This window comes from Sceloporus occidentalis, unplaced genomic scaffold (assembly GCF_023333645.1).
Source record: "Sceloporus occidentalis isolate IW3139 unplaced genomic scaffold, rSceOcc1.0.p SCAF_9, whole genome shotgun sequence".
Taxonomy (NCBI): domain Eukaryota; kingdom Metazoa; phylum Chordata; class Lepidosauria; order Squamata; family Phrynosomatidae; genus Sceloporus; species Sceloporus occidentalis.
The window spans coordinates 49,120,671-49,142,072 of NW_028316989.1; the positions used below are offsets into that span (position 1 = coordinate 49,120,671).

Here is a 21,402-nt window from a genome sequence, read left to right on the forward strand (position 1 = left end):
CCGCTTGCCTAGGAAAGCTCTATGAAATTCTGGGGTCACCATAAGTGGATGGTTTTTGAAGTATATGGCATTCAGGAATGGGTTACGGGTGTCTCCTTCTGTACAGCTTTTGTTGTTGCTGTATACTTTCAAATTGCTTCCGATTTATGCTGACCCTATGCAAACCTATCACAGGGTTTTCTTTGTTCTACTACACCCAATTACCTCGGTTTTCCTCTGCAGTCCCTCTCAAAATGGTGGGAGAAAGTGATACAATAGAGACTGCAGAGGAAAACCGAATCTTGCTTGTGAGGGATGAGAATGGACTGGCCCCAGCTGCCATTTGGTTGCCCACCCCTGATGTAACCTATTAGGCAGAAATCCATCATCATCACCATTATTACTTCTACTGCAGTCAAATAACCATCAAGTCATAGAATCTTAAGAGCTGGAACAGATCAATTCCTTTGCTCTTAAATTTCAAAGCCACCTTTCTAGACGCAGCATGAGATATAAAGTCAGCCAGCCAGACTGATTTTTGCTTTTAAAAATCGTCTCATTGAAATAAAGTAAGGCAACTTTTCCACATCCAATGATATGTAAGATCATGTAGCTCTTCCAAAAGGCCAAGTCAACATCACACTCTAAACTAAAACTTCAACCCAAAAGTTGTCATGAGCGTCATCAGGATATAGGGAAGGAAAGAGAAGAGCCTCACCCAGAAAGAGGCCATCTTTGAACTCCGATGAGCGTGAAGGAGGAAGGGGTCTTTTAGATGCAGCCCTTGGATTGCCACGGTTGGCCCCTCAGTCGCCTGCTGCTTGGTCCGCCGGAGCATCAGCCTTCTGGTCAGCCGCAGGAACAAGGGTGGTATTTGGCCAACAGATGCCCTCTCCAAGCAGACACTGGGCAGATATCGTAGGAGCCAAGGTGGAGCAAGCCAACCTTCCCCTATGAGCACGCACACAGGCAAACAGAGGGACCGTCCATTTGATTGATTCCAACCATGAACGGGACACAAATGAGGAGAACACAATCCCATGGAAAGCAGGAAGCAAAAAATCAGATTACAGGAGAGAGGAAGGAAAAGGCGAGGCAATGGAGCGGTCCTGAAACAACACAGCAAGGGCTTCGTTCTCTCTGGCTCTCACTCCCCCCAGAAAGGGCCCCAGTCAGGAAGCAAAGAAAGCTGTCTCTCTCCACTTTGGAGACTCACCGGACAGACTGTTTTTGAAACGAGTGTATCAGGGAGAAAGAAGCCCTAACCTGGACTCGTCCCTGCTGTTAATTTGCAAGTCTCCTCCACCCTGGGAACATTCAAAGGTCTGAGATGTCATCTTTAGTGGAAAAGTGGGACAGGCCCTCCTGTTACCTGTGTTTAGCAGCAAGACCTTTCCAGGACCTCAGGAAAGCTATGATCGGGTGCATCATCAACAACAGTATCTCAGAGTAAGCACACCAAGATCCATGGCTGTGGTGCTCAGATGCTAAAGGACAGTTCTTGGAGGAAGCAATGGACACCTGCGAGGCTGAATATCGTACAGTCCTCACAAGCAACGGAGAGAGACAGAGAGAGAGAAAGGGGCATGTTCCCTGCACCACCAAGAGGTAGGAGACCTCTCTGCCAAGATCTAAACAAATTGTTTGCCTAGTCTTTCCAGCTGGTTTCCAAATCCCCTTCCCCATTTCAGTCAGCCCCTTCTCCACCTTAGCCTCCACTCCTCACCCTGCTGCCCCCGCCAAAATTTAGTCTGCAAGCTCATCTTCCCCAAAACCCATTTGCTTATATAGTTCTCAAGCACTGCGCACACACATAGTATGGAAATTATTATGGTGCAACTCAGAATGAGGAGAGTTTTGCAGGTGAAACAGAAACAGCCTTTAGCAGTTGCAATATAAAAGTTTATTGGGGGACCCTTCAAAGAGCAGGGTTTCAGGGAACCCAAGGGAAAAATGGTCCTTTCATCCTACGTTAAGAAGGTGCATTTGAACCCAACAGACGAAGTAACTCCACAATTCTTAAACTATGCAGGCAAAGAACACAGACTTAGGACACACACACACTTTACCTCCAACACCAAAAAAAAGTTGCGTGAACACCCCCCCACATACACACACTCCTCCTCCACAAAGATGTAACTGCACATCTGTGTTTGGTCCTCCCTTTCCTCATCAAGAGTTTGTTTGGGGCAGGAGGGAGAGAGTGAGAGAAGATGGCACATCACTCAACGTCCATCAGCCAAGTAGGGCTTGGTGTTCAAGAATAATGGACCGAGAAGCATGCAGGAGCACAAGGCTGTGAAGTGTCCATTATATTCCCAGCAACGTTCCAAAAACCAAACTGACACAACGATGCACTCCAGAAGACAAGTCACTCTTCTTTGTAAGAGATCTGTTTCAAAACTGAAGAAAAAAACCCTTGCGGTTTTGTGTGGCATCAGTTCCATCTGAAGACACGGACGCTATTCACTGACACTCACGTCAATTGTGCGGACAGAGACACGTGGCGAGGGGGAGACCATGGAGAAACATGGAGCTGGGCAGGACAGCCACAGAGAATCAGGGATCCCTTCCAGTGATGTGCACACACTCACGACCCCCTTCCCACCCACAGTTAGTGAGAAGCTTACACTGCCTTCCGGTGATACTCTGGAGGCGCAACCTCATAGTCACTTGCGCTGAACAAGGCAGAAGAGTTCTTGGCGAGATACCTGTCAAGAAGAGGAAAAAACAGACCTGAATCTTGCAAGGAAACCAAGAAGCCAGCGTATTATCCAACATAGTTACTCAGAGTAACCTTGGAATTTGCAACCTTGATACTTGATACCTGCTTTGTAACCAGGAAATTAAGTCCTGTGAGAAACAGTTTGTGGAGATGGGCATGTTTAGCCTGGCGAAGAGAAGACTGGGAGGCGATATGATAGCCATCTTTAAAAATATCTGAAAGCTTGTCACGTAGAAGATGGAGCCAGCTTGTTTTCTGCTGCTCCAGACTAGAACATGAACCAATAGATTCAAATTCCAAGGAAAACAATTCCACCTAAACATTAGGAAGGACTTCTTCACTGTAAGAACTTTTTGAAAATGATTTATTCCTTGGAAGGTGGTGAGCTCTCTCTCTCTGGAGGTCTTTTATCAGAGGTTGGATGAGCATCTCTCAGGAGTGCTTTGGTTATGTGTTCCTACACGGCACAGGTAAGACCGGATACCCCTTGTGGCCTCTTCCACTTCTTTGATTTCCCACTTAACTTTGCAAGGTAGATGGAAACAAGGACCAAATTCACCTCAGAGCTTGGTTTGGGCTTGCTCTCTAAATCTCCCCACACTGCTCTGAAGAACTAAGAGGCTTAACATCAGTGCCCCAATGCAGCATTTCTTGGAGATGGAGAAGCCACACAATTGCTCGCATATGCAAGCAACAGGGACCCTTTGGCCAGGGTGCCAGTCACACACAAGCCCTTTTGCTAAGCATTGGGCATGAAGCCTCCTTTCTCACAAGCTCCAAGACACCCTCCAGGAAACACACAGCCCCCCTCCACCTTAGAAGAAGCCAAAGTTGATCCATGAAACATACTTTAGGAAATCGTGTAAGTAGTTTAACAGCAAGGCCAAACTCTTCTCATCAAGAGGTGTGTAAGCCAGCATTGCTCCAATCCGGACTGTTCAATAATAAAACAAAACAAAACAAAAAGACACAGAGGAGATGTTGAGGAAAATGCTCCCAGGATTCACCACATCTGTTAATAATAATGAACTAATAAGAGCTGTGCTGGCTCAGACCACAGGCCACCTAGATCAGCATTCTTTCCCCAGCACAGCCTTTGGGAACCCACAAACAGGACGCAAGGACAAAACAAACACACCTTGGTGAACTGAGGCATCCTGCCTCCAATACTGGAGGTAACACAAATCCAGGGTGACTGGCAGCCATTGAAAGCCCTGATGTGGGTCATGATGGCCATCACTCTGGAACAGGTGAGTGACCCTGGGCAGGAAACTAGGCATTTAAGGGTATCTGCAGCTCTTTTGGGTCTAAGCCAAAGGGGCTGAGGTGGCTCAAGTTGACCCAAGAAGGGCAAGTGAAGTTGATGGGATGATGAGTTCGCAAGTTCTTTTGATCCATACAAAGACATGGGCTGCATTGTCTAACCAGACTGAATCATCAGGTTAGGAGTTGTCCTGAATAACTGCAGCAAGGCAGAGACTCTCCCTGCTGTGGACCAAACCAAACCAAAGGCATGGAGCTGAAGCTATCCTATACCCCAGGCATGGAGGCAACTGCAGAGGGCAGTGGCAAAATTTCCACCCCCCTCCCCCAGAAGACAGTTTCTCTAGTGGGAAAACAGTTCCATTTTCCATTAATTTCCTGCCCGTTTTTCAGGGGATTTTGCCCTATGAAGCATTGGGGGTGGGATCATATGAAGAAAAAGGATCTAAATATGGGAAGCAGGATGCTGAATTAGTCAGATATGTAGGGATTGTTATTGATTCTTCTTATCCAAGTGATGGCACTCATGTCCTGCAAAGTCACTACTTACCAAATAACCGCAGGAGGTGGGGAGCGCCGTAGACTTGTGACATTGGTGCATCAGGATGGTCCGCTAAGATTTCTGCATACTGTGGCCTCTCAAATTTATACAGCAGTTGAGTGCCAAGCATGACGTTAAAGTACTCCTTGATGCCTGCCACTACTTCGTTCACAGCATATTCTCTAATGCACAGCAAGGAAAACAAAAGGCACTGTGAGAAGAATCCTAAGGGGGGCATGAACTGAGTTGCAGAACACTTTGGGGAATATGTTCAGAAATTCTGATCAGGACTCTGTGGAAGTTTTGGTGGAAAAAGTGGATTTGATAATTTCATAGGATGACTGACTCTGAACTCTCCTTCCTGGCATCATGCAAACTCAGAGGCAGGCAGAGGCACAGCAAGGCATGTCTGTGGGAGCCTCTCTACAATAGCACTGCTCTAAGGGACCCACTCACACACCAACTGTTTGAATGCTTCCTCCTCACTTGTTATCGGTGTTGCCTCGCGACTTCTTGTAGTTTGCATAGTCCTCTAAAATGGAGTCTACATTCTTCTTGGCAGGAAGGTAGAAGAGCTGGTAGGAAAGACACAGACACTTGAGTCAACTGAGAGGCAGTGCCGGGGGCAAATGCAGCTCCTCCAAATTAGCCAAGGGAGGGGAACTTTTCTTTCAAGCTCAGCCTATCCCACTTGCTCCTGTACTGACAAGACTGAGGGGTGAAATTACTGGCTGTCAAGGAGAACCTTCACAAAATGGTGACAGAATGCCCAGTGACCACAATCCAAAGGCAACCCAGAACCCTGGGAAGGATTCACCCACGTAGTGAGTACCGTTTCAACATTACCTGCTTTTGCCGGGTGATCAAGTCCCAGTCATCTACCAGCCAGGGTTTCAGCTCTTCTGGTATTTTTACTTTTACTTCAACCCTGTTCATAAATGTTTCCTCCTGAAGAATCAAAGACAAAAGTCACTATCAGACACTAGAGTAGGAAAAAGTGCCTATTTGTCTTTTGGGCTTCAAAAATGAGGCACGGAAAGAAGAAAAGGTGGTGATTCTTTCTTGGACTCAGACACATGCACCCTTCCTTGTGAAGTTATCCAAGGGCTGAGATGGGGCCCAATATTGGGGACTCTTTTCTGCCAATGTCACAACCATGCAATCTAACCAGGGGAGGCAGGCATGAAGTCTGCCATCAGCAACACTTACGCTTTCAACAGTGGGATCAACCCGAGCCCTTTTCTTCCTGGGAGGCTGAGGGTTTTCATTGGTGCTGCTTCCTTCACCAGTTCCAGGAGCTAAAGGTATGCAGGAGAGAAGCGTTGCTTGTGGTTTTCAAGCTAATCGTTCTACAAAAATGTCATCTCTCTCACACACACACAGACACACACCTCTAAGAGGCCCCCTGAGCCCAACTAGAAAGTGGGGTTGGGGAAACACAGTATGTGCCTACAACCAGTCTTCCTTCACCCCAACAGCAAGCATGCAACTCCTTTACAATAACCAGGGCAAGGCGCTCTGCAGATTTACTCTGCTAGCGGATAAAAAGTCTAAGATGACTTCAACCACTCTTTCAATATAATACAAGGACTTCTTGCCATGGAGAAGTTCACTCTGACTCATCTACCGACACCACTGTACATTTTACCCATGACATTACAGTATCTAAAAGACCTCTAACCTTTTCTGCCAAGCCAACATGTTCAGTGCAACCTAGGCTTTCTGCAAAGCATTCTGAAAATGCTCTTTCCCAGCAACTGGGAAAGTCTGCAGGTTTTGGAGCCCTGGTGGCGCAGTGGTTAAATGCCTGTACTGCAGCCATTCACTCGAAACCACAAGGTTGTGAGTTCAAGACCAGCAAAAGGGCCCAAGCTCGACTCAGACTTGCATCCTTCCGAGGAGGGAGCTAAAATGAGTACCCAGACTGTTGGGGGCAAATTAGCTTACTTGCTGTTCACCGCTATGATCTTTGGAATAGCGGTATATAAATAAAACAAATTATTATTATTATTATTAAAAGTTTCTATGTTTTACCCCCCCCAAAAAAAAGCATCTACTTGTGGCCAAGCACTTGTGACGGTAGAAAAGTCATGAACATCAAGGAATTCTACATCAGAACACAACAATAGGCTCCTCTTCTTTAGAGGTGCTAAACAGGTTTGGGAATACTGCCAGTGCCAAGGGTCTAACCACTCTCCCTGTCTGAAGGCGAGTTCTGAGGGGCCAGTGGGCAAGTCACTCCCCCCATTGCCCTAATAGTGCCCCATCCCACCACCGACTGGAAGATCTAAGACATTTGAGGGACAGCTTAGGAGAAGTTCTTACTTTTCTGTTTGTTCTTTTTGGTCTTCCTGCCAAAGGGAAAAGAGACATGTTACTCCACACGCAAAGCACTTCTGGCACCGGTACTTTTAAAATTCCTATCTCATATCTTTCAAGCATGAGCATTTGACCATGCCATTCCAGAGCAAACGTCAGGATCCCACCAGTTGCTAAGGTTGCTCAGGCTCAGTATTTAGAGATGTCATCCAAGTGGGATAAACTCTGGTGTACATTCAGTACTGAAGAAGCTGATCTCTCAGCATTTGCTAGAATAAAGAAAGTATGACCCAAAGGCTTTGAAGTCCCCTGCCACACAAGCACACCTTCCCCGTCACCTGCCGGCACATGCAGCTGGAGACACATGGCAGAAATGGACATTGTCACCACTCCAGAAGGTAGCATCCACAAAGCAAGTCTTCTTGCCTTGCCCCACCCAAGAGAGGGAGCACATGAGAGCTGCTCATTCACTCTCTCGCGGCTGAGAAGAGAGCTGAGCCACAACTCTGGCCAACATTACAGAATCCCGAAGAGATGCTTGGATACACTTTGCAAGTGGCTCAGGGAATTACACAGTGGTTAAGCAATGCTGCCCCAAGAGAGAACTGCAGAATATTTCACAACTGAGCGTGCAACAAAATGCATATGCATCTGTCATGTGCAATACTCAATTCGCCACCACTTGTAACTGCTGTGCATGTCCAACTCTGCTTCCACATCCTTGAATTGGCCATTTGCATTGGACTGTAATGTCCAGTTTTTTCCATAGGGAATTTACACCTGTGTATGACACCAACAGGATTCCAGCCAGTGTGCCCAAGCTCTCTGCTCTGCGAATTTGTAAGAGCTGAGGAAACAGCTTGGTGATCCCCATGATTTCAATATTTCACCCAGCCACCATCACCGCCACTATTATGGGAAACAGCAAGTAGAGTTCTTGAAGTCCACCCATTTCCCAGGTCACTGCAGGATAACTGGATCCTCCCCTGGGCAACATCTGGGAATTAAATCCACACACCAAGGGCTAGCAAAGGAAATGCACAGCACAGAGAGGAGCAATCCACCAATAACCTGGAAAAAAAGGCTTAGGAAGAACACGTCAGAGCTAGCCTGACGTGTTAAAAGCTGCAATGACAGCCTCTTCATGGTCCTTACATGTCCTTTCGCAAGTGCATTGCACATTTGAGAGAGAGAAAGAGAAACGTTAAGAGTCTACGAAGAATCTACACAAGCAAGGAAATCTGGATTTCAGGATGCAGATCCTGGTGTGACAATCCATCCTTAACTCACCGCGTCGATATTGCAGGGGTCTCCAAACCGCAAACGGTATGCACTCCATCTCGTCTGAAAAATCTAGGCACAGTGGGGGGTTGAGTTAAGGAGAGAGTGTCAGACCCAACACAGGGCACCTTTAAGAGAAGGCAGTTCAGCTTGAAAAAAACGACACAACGTTAGCGGGGGGTTATGGTCCTAATGCACCAAATCCCAGAAGGAGGGAAGGAAGGAAGAGAAGGTGGCCTGCCTGGCTTGCTGGCTCCCATTCACCCCAACACACACACACACACACACACACACACACACACACACTGATGTTATTTCGTTCAAAGACAAGACCGGATGGGTAGATCTGGTCTTCACATTTATGCATTTTATCCATTCATTGATGGAAGGAAGCCACAGGCCTGCACAAATCAATGGCACTCTTTCCCCATCAGCCAGTCAGACCAGGAGTCCCTGGGAAATTATGCTAACAAACAGCTAGTTTCCTTGGAAGTCAACTCTAGTACTACAGCTGTATGGCCCCCTAAACATTAATGGCCGGGGGGAGAACTGTAATTGGGAGACTGTACAGTGGGACAGATCATTAAATACCTTCCCCTTCAACTCAAAATTCTAAAAAGCTGCCTTTAGAAGGACCTCCACCAGAGATATTTGAAAGGGAGTCATCCTCTGAGTCTGTGGCTCACCTGGAGAACCAAGGTCCCTTAGATGCCACATACATCTAAAGGAGAGGCCACAGTGACAGCACTCCAGCGCATGGTTAAAACATTGAAATCCCACCAAAGCCACAGCCACCGTCTAAGCTTTGGGGAAAGATCAATGTAGCCCGCACTGCTGCTGGCACGAAAACCTTCTATTTTAAGGCCCGTGTGTTTACTATCGTAACCGCTCTAGTTCTCCTCTGGATATGCCAGTTTGCATTCAGTTCACGATTCTTTAAATGGCAGGGCTGAAGACAAGTCAGATTTTCTGTGTGCGCAACCAGCGCCATTTCAAATTTCAGAGACAGGCTTGCTAGGCTCCTTTGAGGCAAAGGAAAGCCTTTCATAAATTAACAAAGATCCTTACACTTCAACGTTTTTCTGCTGGAGACCGGACGTTTTCTTGCCTGGAGCAGCCCCTCTCATCTTTCCTTCCGCATACTGCTCCCTGGAGAGGCAGAGGAAGACATACACACCCATCAGGTTTTGAATCAGGAGCACACTGACATCTCTGTAGCCCTTCACTGCTATATATCCAAGAGCAATGAGGACTGAAGGAGGCACAACTGAACGTTTTTCACATTCCTCAAACTACAGTTCCTTCTTCATCTTCTGTGAGATTTTATAGTTACTTTATTTTATCACAGAAAAAGAAGACCAAGATTTGACTTTGACCAAAAAACCCCACGACGGGCCAATATCACTGCTGAAAAATAACTATGAGTTGTTTTCACGCATTTTGAACAGCATACTCAAATGTATTCAGGATTGTATCCATTACCAAAAAAGGCAAATGCATTAAATATATGGGAAGGCTTAGAAAGACATAATACAGGGGACTTTTTATCATATAACAGTCCAGTTATATGGGTACAGATTTTTAGCCAACTCCAGAAAATGCCGTTGAGTGTATAGTGACTGAAGACGACCATTCAGCATCATAAAGGTTGAAATGTGTTGGGCTCATTATAAAACAAGTTAATCATAAACCCTTTTTAGATAATAAAATACAACCACCAACAAGCATGTATTTATTCTATTGTTTACGCATCTACATAAAGCCAGATTTTTCTAGGAAAACGCACTCACAGACCCTGAGGATGCAATGGCTTCCAAACAGCCACCGGAATTAAACAGATTTAAAAACATCAGTGTTGGAAACAGGGGCATGTTTGCCTTCCACCTTCTTCAAAAGGAATAGCTGGGTGTGTCCATTATCCATTAACATTATCTTTGTCACAGAGTCCATGTCCTGACCCTGACCTGAAACTCTTCCAGTGCTCTAAAAGTAAACTGCTATCCAACACAACGAAAGGCTTTCTCAGTATCATAAACAGCACACTCCTGATTCCTGTACTGCTTCCATTACATTCATTGGCTTCCTCGCACTGTGTGCCAAACGCTGAGTCTCCCTTATCCAAAATGCTGGTACCAGAAAGGTTTGGGATTTAGATTTTTTTCAGATTTTAGAATACCTGTATATACATAATATTTTGGAGATGAGACCCAAGTCTAAACATGAAACTCATTTCTGTTTCGTACATACCTAGGCTGAAGGCAATTTTATACATAACATTTTTAATAATTTTGTGCATGAAACAAAGTTTGTGTAGCGTCACTATCTCAGCCACAATTCTGGATTTTGGACTATTTTAGAGACTCAGCCTGTAAATCCAACTGGATTGGGTTCATGACAGAGAACACTACTGTTCTTGCCTGGAGAGCCCCCTTTCCTTCAAGCCTCAATGCCGATGGGAGCTGGCAGTCATCCTAACCTTCCTGCTTGCATCCACATTTCTGTTCATTTCTACCCAAAAAGGGATGCACCCCCCCGCCTTAATCTCTGCCTCATTGGGCAACACTTACTGATTGGCCTTTTGAAGTTCTTTCTGCTTCTGCAGATTGGTGTCGACGTATTTGAGCACTCTGCTTTCCGGAACCCATTCATCCCAGCTGAAAGGAAGGAGAACAGCTTTCAAATCCCACATAACTAGGAACAACCTCCTGGTGAAGTCAGTCTGTTTACTGGAAACCAGTGATCCTTGCGTTTATGGCCCAACAGTCCTGCGTACCTCAACTACGCACCCAGGGAGACCTCTTCTAAATCCCCATTCATGGATGCCTCCACTCCATATGACACCAAAATAAGGGCTGCAAAACCTTTATCGGACTGACCAAGATAAACAGGGAAAGGGAGTCCAGCTCAGTAATAACAACTGGAGGGACAATCTTGGTCTTTTCCCTTTTTTTGTATCTTAACACTTCAACTTAATTTTTCAGCCTAACAGCACTTTGTGGGCTGAAAGATGACAGCAAAGCTGCCAAGAAAAGGACTAAGAGAGCAGAAAACCCCAATAGAACCAGCAGCAAACTACAGCAATAACTGGGGAAGTAAAACCCTGTTGTCAATACAATGTCACTCAACGGAGGTTGTTTTCAGTCTTGATTTCCCTTTTGCAGCTCTTTTTAAGTGTTTTAGCTCTGCTTGACACTATGGAAGGCTAATGGAGGCGGAAGAATTTTCTCTGCTTTACTAAGGCTGGCATTTTCTCCTGCTTTTTCCTGCTCCTAATAATTGTGGGGAAACTAAAGAGGTTCCTTTCAGACCACATCACACCAAAAGAAGGGCTTCAACCCCTTTATCAGACTGACCAAGATAGACAGACAAGAGGGAAAGGAAATCCCTGTTCAGGTTTCAGTTCAAGACCTTGTAACAAAAACTCAAATAAAATAAATTATCTGACTCAACTGTACTCTAATACATGGAAATGTTAAGCAAAACAAAGCTGCACAATTGTAACATCTCATGGATATAACACCTTTAATGTTCCTTACGCAATAAAATGATCTTTCGTCTCTGAAGGATTCTAGTATCACATTTTTCAATTAAACAACAAAACAAAACATTTCCCCCCTGAAAATAGGGGGAAACTTGCTTCCAAATTTCCAGAGGTTTTATTAAAAGGTTGCATCCTGGAACTCAGTGCTTTTGCCGACGCCAATGGCTTAAAACAGGGCTGGGCAGAGCGTTGGCTGTGGGGTCAAAGAAACTGCTCCAAAATGATCCCTAGGGGGACACAGAGGGCATTTCCAGATGTCTGTGGACCCCTGGAGCCCCCCTCCAAGTTGCCCACCCCTGGCTTAAAACATCTCTCCATCACAATTTTGGGACATCCATGTTTTCTCCCACCTGACTGGTCTTTTTTTAAAGGAAAAGAAAAGCATTTAGCCGGAGGAAGCGTTCTGGTGAGCTTGAAAGCTTGTACATTTTGTGAATATACAGTGGATCCTAATAAAGGTATTGCCCACCTGTGGATTTTGGACTTTGTTTTGTCCCTGTGGATCAATACGGCCTTTTTCTTTTTTAGTATTTCTCTAACAGGAGGCGAAGAATTGAGAGCCTACATGAATGCACAACATTGTCTTGCACATATATTTATATTACAAAATACTTAACATGACATAACACATGGAAATTAGCTTAAAGCAGCAAATCTTTAAGAGAGCAGGAAAATAGTACAAGCTGGAATTACACAGGCCAAATTTTTAACAGTCCCAGGAAACAAAAAAATAGGTATTTGGCTAGCATTAAACTAGTGTCAGCCCGGAGAAAAGCGTTCCCCAGCCGAGGCATCCAAAAGGCCTTTCCCCCCCAACAACTCTTTGCAATGCCTCCACCAGCGAAGGACCCCAAGGAAGACCCTCTGATCAAGACCCCAAAAGACAAGCAGCACAAGCAGAGACAGGCGACTCTCCAACATCTTTGCCCCAATCCATCACAGGCTTAAAAGAACAAGAACCACACTTTGACCTGGGCTAGAAATCGGTGCAAGTGGCATCCACTGGAGCTCACAGCCTCCTAAATGATCAAACCCCGTTATGTCACCATACTCTGTAACCTCCAGACCATCTTTCAGCCAACCCCAAACAGGGAGAGAAAGATCATTTGTAATTACTCCTTGTTGGTGGTGAATGCCTTCAAGTTGTTTCTGAATTGTGGCAACCCTATCCTGGGATTTCTTGGCAAGAGTTGTTCAGAGGCTTGCCATTGCTTTCCCCTGAGGCTGAGAGAATGTGACTTGACCAAAGTCACCCAATGGGTTTCATGGCCAAGCTGGGAATCGAACCCTGGTGTGCAGAGTCACAGTCCGAAACCCAAACCACTACGGCCCTTTCTAGGCCAAAAACATGGTTTCCCCATCCCCTGAGAAACCTTGCCAGAAAGAAAGAGTTTTGTGTAATTTTATCTTCTTATTTAAATCTCCCAAAGTGTTGCAAAGGAATTATTGTGCAGAGAAAAACCTGGGCAGAAAACCGGGTTTTGCACCATAAAACCCCCTACGTTTTTCTGTGCAGAACAATTCCTTCACAACACTTCACAACGTTCAACTACAGGGAGAATACTGTAGAGGAAAAGTCTGTTTCTTCCACAGTTGGGAGAAAACTACTGTAATTATTAGTCCTTGTATGTGACAACCAGTTGTTGAAGATGTACATCTCCAGCACCATGACACACACACGCACCACATGAGACTTAGCTTGGAGGTTTGCCAGAGCATGGGGCAACTGGAGTTAAGCTGCTTCTGGCTCTCCGTTTTTGATAGTCGGGATGGATCACAGGCAGAGGCTGTTCCAAAGAACCTGTTAACCGGAAAGACCAAGAACAAAACCAGGGACATTCTGCATGCAAAGACGGCCGATTATCACCAACTGTCAGCCACTCAAGCTGCTTCCCACCCATTCAGCATTTTAACATATCAGCATATCCCTCCAGAGAAACAAAGACCCCAAAATACTCACTTCTTATTCCAGCCACTGTAATGTATGAAGTATTTCACCTGTTTGTCTTTGATGGCAACCTTTACACACTAGAAGAAAGAAGGACATTCGTTTAGTGAACAGCCAGGAGTGTTAGAAAACGCTGAGGCCATTTTAGGCTGGGTTACCATCGTACATCAGGCAGCCTACAGGACAGGAGCCCCAGTTAGACCAGTTCCCTGGCAAGCTTGGGGCTTCCCTACGTGGGAAAGGTGGCCATCCTGATCTTTTAGTATCCCTTGCAGCTGGGCACACGGCAGTCCCAAGGAGCCCACAGCACAGGTTGCAGCCTCTTGGAGCATGAGGAATACAATACCATCTGTGCTGCAGATTTCCAAAGGAAGACAGGATGGGATAGATCGGAAAAGGGGGGACCCCGTGGCACTTGTGGCTGCCGGGTTTGCATAGCCCTGCTTCCATGTGAGAACACTGGCAGAGGAAAGCATGGCATGTGGGTCACAAGAGACACGGAAGAAGTTGGACCATCGCACGGGACCCCCACTTTCAACCCCCCCCCCCACTACCACCTTTAATCCAGCACCGCCACCAGAAGGTTCAAGCCGACTGCCACAGCAAACCACAGCCAACATACCTTAGCTTCATAAAGAAGAGGTCCATGGAAACACAGCACCCGTTCACCTGCGAGAAAACGTCCGTTTAGTGGGGAAAGAATGCCTATGAGTGCATGCACATGTACGCACACAGAGGAAATGGTTACAAAACCCAAAGAGAGACATCCCTTATTATTACAACATGCAGGAATGGCCAAAGAGTACTATCAGGGATTGCTGCGCCTGATAAAGGTTCTCCTCAAAAGCAGGGCCAGTATCTCACTTCTTGCCCTGAAACCACCAGCCTCTGCATCAGGATTCCTGCTGGCAAAAGTCTCTATGTTTTTAGCTTTATTCTACTATTTTGGCATTTTAGAGCTGGGTTTCCGGGTTTCGTTTTTGATTATATATATATATATCTGATGTTTTGTCTTCTGGTGAAAAGGATGTTACAAACAATTATTATTATTGGTAGTAGTAGTAGTATTAATAATTTTTGTGGGGTTTTTGGGTTAAATGTAGCCACGTTCTAGAAGAGTTTCTTCCTGATGTTTGGCCAGAATCTGTGGCTTTGGCATCTTCAGGAAGAAACTCTTCTAGAACGTGGCCACATAACAGCCCAAAAACCCCACAAAAGACTATGGATGCCGGCCACGAAAGCCTTCAGTATTAGTATTGCTATCATTTCTTACTTGCCTCTCTCCTCATGGATTATGATGGGAAACAACAACAATGAGCAGATAAACAACACCAGCCAAATGACATGAGTTGAAATACACATCAATTTAACATATACATATATTAAAAAGATCCACGTTTAAAATTCACAGTTTAAATGTCATCCGGATAAGCCGCTGGAAGAGACCGGCCTCCAACGCTCTTTTGAACGCAGACGGCACATTCATGCCACAATTTGGGGGCGGCTGAAGAAACAGCCCTCTGGCTGACCACTGCCAGCCTAGTACTTGCCAACTGGAGTGAATGCCCACCAGAGGACCTTGGTATTATGATGATGATTATTATGGCTGCATGATGCTCCGGGGGTATAATGCGTCTGGTGGAAAGCGGCACCAGAGGGTTTAAGCCATGCGGAAGTAAAGCCCATTTCTCCTGAGCTCCTGACAGCACAAAGCCAGAATGAGGCGAAGAGGCCCTTCTTCCTTCAGAGGCTTACTGGCTCTAAATGGAGCCACAGTCCCCTCCAGGGCTCCATCCCCTGACCCTGGGGTCTCCTGCCCAGGCCTTGCCCTCCTCAGCAGACAGAAACCAAAGAGGCCCAGAGTGGTCAAGGGCCAAAGGGACCTGGACGGTCTAAAACAAATGAGAGTACAGCCAGCCCACCTTAGACACAGAGTTCTTAGACACAGATTCAAGCATCACAGTTTGGAAATGTTCCCAAAAAGTCTACATTTCAAACATCAAACCTTGATTTCCCTTTTTTAAACAAGGGACACCATTTTGCTTGTCATTATACTGAATGGGGCTTGAGCCTCATCCACGGATTTTGTGATCCACGGACGGGGGACCTTGGACCCAAACCCCAGCGGAGAATAACAAGGGCCCACTCTACTTGCCCATAGGGAAACAAGGGGAACCCTTGCGCACAAGAAAGCCGCACTTGCCCATAAGGAAACATTAGGGAAGACTTGCCCAGAGGGAAGTATAGGAGAAGACTTGCCCAGAGGGGAACCCTGGGGAATACCTGTCCATAGGGAGACTGCATTTTCCCAGAGGGAAGCCATACCTGTCCATAGGGGAACCCTGGGGAATACCTGTCCATAGGGAGACTGCATTTTCCCAGAGGGAAGCCATACCTGTCCATAGGGGAACCCTGGGGAATACCTGTCCATAGGGACACTGTATTTTCCCATAGGGAAGCCATACCTGTCCATAGGGGAACCCTGGGGAATACCTGTCCATAGGGGAACCCTGGGGAATACCTCTCCATAGGGGAACCCTGGGGAATACCTCTCCATAGGGACATTGTATTTTCCCAGGGGGAAGCCATACCTGTCCATAGGGGAACCCTGGGGAATACCTGTCCATAGGGAGACTGCATTTTCCCAGGGGGAAGCCATACCTGTCCATAGGGGAACCCTGGGGAATACCTGTCCATAGGGAGACTGCATTTTCCCAGAGGGAAGCCATACCTGTCAATAGGGGAACCCTGGGGAATACCTGTCCATAGGGACACTGTATTTTCCCATAGGGAAGCCATACCTGTCCATAGGGGAACCCTGGGGAATACCTGTCCATAGGGGAACCCTGGGGAATACCTCTCCATAGGGGAACCCTGGGGAATACCTCTCCATAGGGACATTGTATTTTCCCAGGGGGAAGCCATACCTGTCCATAGGGGAACCCTGGGGAATACCTGTCCATAGGGAGACTGCATTTTCCCAGGGGGAAGCCATACCTGTCCATAGGGGAACCCTGGGGAATACCTGTCCATAGGGACACTGCATTTTCCCATAGGGAAGCCATACCTGTCCATAGGGGAACCCTGGGGAATACCTGTCCATAGGGACACTGCATTTTCCCATAGGGAAGCCATACCTGTCCATAGGGGAACCCTGGGGAATACCTGTCCATAGGGAGACTGCATTTTCCCAGGGGGAAGCCATACCTGTCCATAGGGGAACCCTGGGGAATACCTGTCCATAGGGGAACACTGCATTTTCCCATAGGGAAGCCATACCTGTCCATAGGGTAACCCTGGGGAATACCTGTCCATAGGGTAACCCTGCGGAATACCTCTCCATAGGGACACTGTATTTTCCCAGGGGGAAGCCATACTTGTCCATAGGGGAACCCTGGGGAATACCTGTCCATAGGGACACTGCATTTTCCCATAGGGAAGCCATACCTGTCCATAGGGGAACCCTGGGGAATACCTGTCCATAGAGAGACTGCATTTTCCCAGGGGGAAGCCATACTCGTCCATAGGGGAACCCTGGGGAATACCTGTCCATAGGGGAACACTGCATTTTCCCATAGGGAAGCCATACCTGTCCATAGGGGAACCCTGGGGAATACCTGTCCATAGGGTAACCCTGCGGAATACCTCTCCATAGGGACACTGTATTTTCCCAGGGGGAAGCCATACCTGTCCATAGGGGAACCCTGGGGAATACCTGTCCATAGGGAGACTGCATTTTCCCAGAGGGAAGCCATACTTGTCCATAGGGGAACCCTGGGGAATACCTGTCCATAGGGACACTGCATTTTCCCATAGGGAAGCCATAACTGTCCATAGGGGAACCCTGGGGAATACCTGTCCATAGGGGAACCCTGGGGAATACCTCTCCATAGGGACACTGTATTTTCCCAGGGGGAAGCCATACCTGTCCATAGGGGAACCCTGGGGAATACCTGTCCATAGGGACACTGCATTTTCCCATAGGGAAGCCATAACTGTCCATAGGGGAACCCTGGGGAATACCTGTCCATAGGGAAACCCTGGGGAATACCTGTCCATAGGGGAACCCTGGGGAATACCTCTCCATAGGGACACTGTATTTTCCCAGGGGGAAGCCATACCTGTCCATAGGGGAACCCTGGGGAATACCTGTCCATAGGGACACTGCATTTTCCCATAGGGAAGCCATACCTGTCCATAGGGGAACCCTGGGGAATACCTCTCCATAGGGACACTGTATTTTCCCAGAGGGAAGCCATACCTGTCCATAGGGGAACCCTGGGGAATACCTGTCCATAGGGACACTGCATTTTCCCATAGGGAAGCCATAACTGTCCATAGGGGAACCCTGGGGAATACCTGTCCATAGGGAAACCCTGGGGAATACCTGTCCATAGGGGAACCCTGGGGAATACCTCTCCATAGGGACACTGTATTTTCCCAGGGGGAAGCCATACCTGTCCATAGGGGAACCCTGGGGAATACCTCTCCATAGGGACACTGTATTTTCCCAGGGGGAAGCCATACCTGTCCATAGGGGAACCCTGGGGAATACCTCTCCATAGGGACACTGCATTTTCCCAGGGGGAAGCCATACTTGTCCATAGGGGAACCCTGGGGAATACCTCTCCATAGGGACACTGCATTTATTTTCCCATAGGGAAGCCATACCTGTCCATAGGGGAACCCTGGGGAATACCTGTCCATAGGGGAACCCTGGGGAATACCTCTCCATAGGGGAACCCTGGGGAATACCTCTCCATAGGGACATTGTATTTTCCCAGGGGGAAGCCATACCTGTCCATAGGGGAACCCTGGGGAATACCTGTCCATAGGGACACTGCATTTTCCCAGGGGGAAGCCATACCTGTCCATAGGGGAACCCTGGGGAATACCTGTCCATAGGGACACTGCATTTTCCCATAGGGAAGCCATACCTGTCCATAGGGGAACCCTGGGGAATACCTGTCCATAGGGACACTGCATTTTCCCATAGGGAAGCCATACCTGTCCATAGGGGAACCCTGGGGAATACCTGTCCATAGGGAGACTGCATTTTCCCAGGGGGAAGCCATACCTGTCCATAGGGGAACCCTGGGGAATACCTGTCCATAGGGGAACACTGCATTTTCCCATAGGGAAGCCATACCTGTCCATAGGGTAACCCTGGGGAATACCTGTCCATAGGGTAACCCTGCGGAATACCTCTCCATAGGGACACTGTATTTTCCCAGGGGGAAGCCATACTTGTCCATAGGGGAACCCTGGGGAATACCTGTCCATAGGGACACTGCATTTTCCCATAGGGAAGCCATACCTGTCCATAGGGGAACCCTGGGGAATACCTGTCCATAGAGAGACTGCATTTTCCCAGGGGGAAGCCATACTCGTCCATAGGGGAACCCTGGGGAATACCTGTCCATAGGGGAACACTGCATTTTCCCATAGGGAAGCCATACCTGTCCATAGGGGAACCCTGGGGAATACCTGTCCATAGGGTAACCCTGCGGAATACCTCTCCATAGGGACACTGTATTTTCCCAGGGGGAAGCCATACCTGTCCATAGGGGAACCCTGGGGAATACCTGTCCATAGGGAGACTGCATTTTCCCAGAGGGAAGCCATACTTGTCCATAGGGGAACCCTGGGGAATACCTGTCCATAGGGACACTGCATTTTCCCATAGGGAAGCCATAACTGTCCATAGGGGAACCCTGGGGAATACCTGTCCATAGGGGAACCCTGGGGAATACCTCTCCATAGGGACACTGTATTTTCCCAGGGGGAAGCCATACCTGTCCATAGGGGAACCCTGGGGAATACCTGTCCATAGGGACACTGCATTTTCCCATAGGGAAGCCATAACTGTCCATAGGGGAACCCTGGGGAATACCTGTCCATAGGGAAACCCTGGGGAATACCTGTCCATAGGGGAACCCTGGGGAATACCTCTCCATAGGGACACTGTATTTTCCCAGGGGGAAGCCATACCTGTCCATAGGGGAACCCTGGGGAATACCTCTCCATAGGGACACTGCATTTTCCCATAGGGAAGCCATACCTGTCCATAGGGGAACCCTGGGGAATACCTCTCCATAGGGACACTGTATTTTCCCAGAGGGAAGCCATACCTGTCCATAGGGGAACCCTGGGGAATACCTGTCCATAGGGACACTGCATTTTCCCATAGGGAAGCCATAACTGTCCATAGGGGAACCCTGGGGAATACCTGTCCATAGGGAAACCCTGGGGAATACCTGTCCATAGGGGAACCCTGGGGAATACCTCTCCATAGGGACACTGTATTTTCCCAGGGGGAAGCCATACCTGTCCATAGGGGAACCCTGGGGAATACCTCTCCATAGGGACACTGTATTTTCCCAGGGGGAAGCCATACTTGTCCATAGGGGAACCCTGGGGAATACCTCTCCATAGGGACACTGCATTTATTTTCCCATAGGGAAGCCATACCTGTCCATAGGGGAACCCTGGGGACTACTTGCCCAGAGGGAAACCCAGGCCTAGAAGCCTTGTCCCTAGGGAACCCTATCGCCTTCCCCCCCAGAGTCCCCTTTTGGAGCGGGGCGAAGGAAGGAAGGAAGGAAGGGAGCCAAGGGCCCCCCCGCCTCCCTCCCGGGGAAGCTGGGCTTCCTTGGCCCAAGGGAAAGGCGGGTCCAAGGCAGGAGAGCGAGAGAGGCCTTCCCCCCACAGAAGGCCCTCTGCCCCCCGAGAGGGCTCCTGAGCATGCGAAGAGGGCCCCCGGCGCCTCCCTCCTTCCCCCCGAAAGGCGGCCCCCTCACCCTCCTGGAATTTGGGCTTCGGGTCTTGCTTGGGCGCCATTTATGCGCGGCTCCTCCTACTCCTTCCTACCTCCCTCCCTTCTTCCTCAACTGCGCAGGCGCAGCAGGGCCAGACAAGGCGCCTGCGCAGGAGGCGGAGCCACGCCCCCTCCTCCAAGCCCTCCCTCCCTACCTCCCTCCTTGCCGCGGGGCATGATGGTCTCCGTAGTAATTCCTGCCTGCTGACGCTCACGGACCCCCTTCCTTCCTTCCTTCCTTCCTTCCTTGCCTCAAAACCCCCCGTTTCCCCGCAAAGAGGCCGGGCTCCGCGGGCGGAAGGGCTCCCGAAGGTCGCCCACTGTTTTATGTTACGTTCAGCTTTGAAGGATCTATATGACACTTTGGAGCCTAGTCTAAACCATCATCTGCTGCTGCTGCTGCTGCTGCTGCTTCTTCTTCCATTGAGTTGTTAGAGAGGGAGCCGTTCCTCCCTGCTTCCGCCAGGTGGCGCCTTTGCACCCGAGGCAATGAATGCTCTGCCCGGGAAGAGGCCGAAAAGGAGACCTTCATGGGGCCAGGCATCATGCCCCAGTTCATGCTGCAGGAAGCTTCCCTTCTCCTTCGGAGGCAGGCAGAAGCCTCGGGTCCTCCACTGGCCCTCCCTCCCTCCCTCCCCAGGGGATGTGCATAGGCCCTATACATAGCCATAGCTACCCTATCGAGAACTCTGCTAGAAAGTCCTGTCACTAGAGATGTCCTATAAATCTCTCCAAGAGGCATTTCTTCCTAATACTTGTCTTGGGCGGAGTGCCTGCCTTCCCTCCTTCCTTCCTTCGGGGTGGGACCAGGTGGGCCTTGGCCCGGGGGGTGGGGTGGGGGTCTCCCTTGCAAGTCTTTCTCGGGGCGGCAGAGGCTCCTGCTGCTGGAGGGTCTCCGCCCGGGAGTCTCCCCTTCCCTTCCCTTCCCCTGGTCTCTGGGCGGAGAGAGGGAGGGAGGGAGGGCAGGGGAAGGAAGGGAGGCCCCTCT

At 48.4% G+C, this 21,402-nt stretch overlaps 1 protein-coding gene across 6 annotated transcripts; it reads right to left on the reverse strand.

Annotated features, from left to right (window-relative positions):
* Nucleotides 1-1,859: 1,859 nt before the first annotated feature.
* LOC149307515 (mortality factor 4-like protein 1) lies at nucleotides 1,860-20,483 on the reverse strand. Of its 6 annotated transcripts, none has more exons than XM_089539355.1 (14): nucleotides 20,398-20,483; nucleotides 14,220-14,266; nucleotides 13,610-13,677; nucleotides 12,119-12,184; nucleotides 10,676-10,762; nucleotides 9,177-9,257; nucleotides 8,118-8,180; nucleotides 6,834-6,859; nucleotides 5,718-5,806; nucleotides 5,355-5,456; nucleotides 4,995-5,083; nucleotides 4,518-4,690; nucleotides 3,554-3,638; nucleotides 1,860-2,690 (listed from the first exon to the last, which is right to left on the reverse strand). In XM_089539355.1, the coding sequence occupies exons 1-14, from the start codon at nucleotides 20,435-20,437 to the stop codon at nucleotides 2,606-2,608; spliced, it is 1,101 nt and encodes a 366-aa protein (XP_089395481.1). In that variant the 5' UTR covers nucleotides 20,438-20,483; the 3' UTR covers nucleotides 1,860-2,605. The 6 variants fall into 6 exon arrangements, with proteins under 6 accessions (XP_089395481.1, XP_089395480.1, XP_089395485.1 ...); XM_089539354.1 differs by lacking the exon at nucleotides 12,119-12,184 and adding an exon at nucleotides 13,334-13,450; XM_089539359.1 differs by lacking the exon at nucleotides 12,119-12,184 and adding an exon at nucleotides 13,334-13,450 and having other exon boundaries at nucleotides 20,468-20,482.
* Nucleotides 20,484-21,402: the final 919 nt, after the last annotated feature.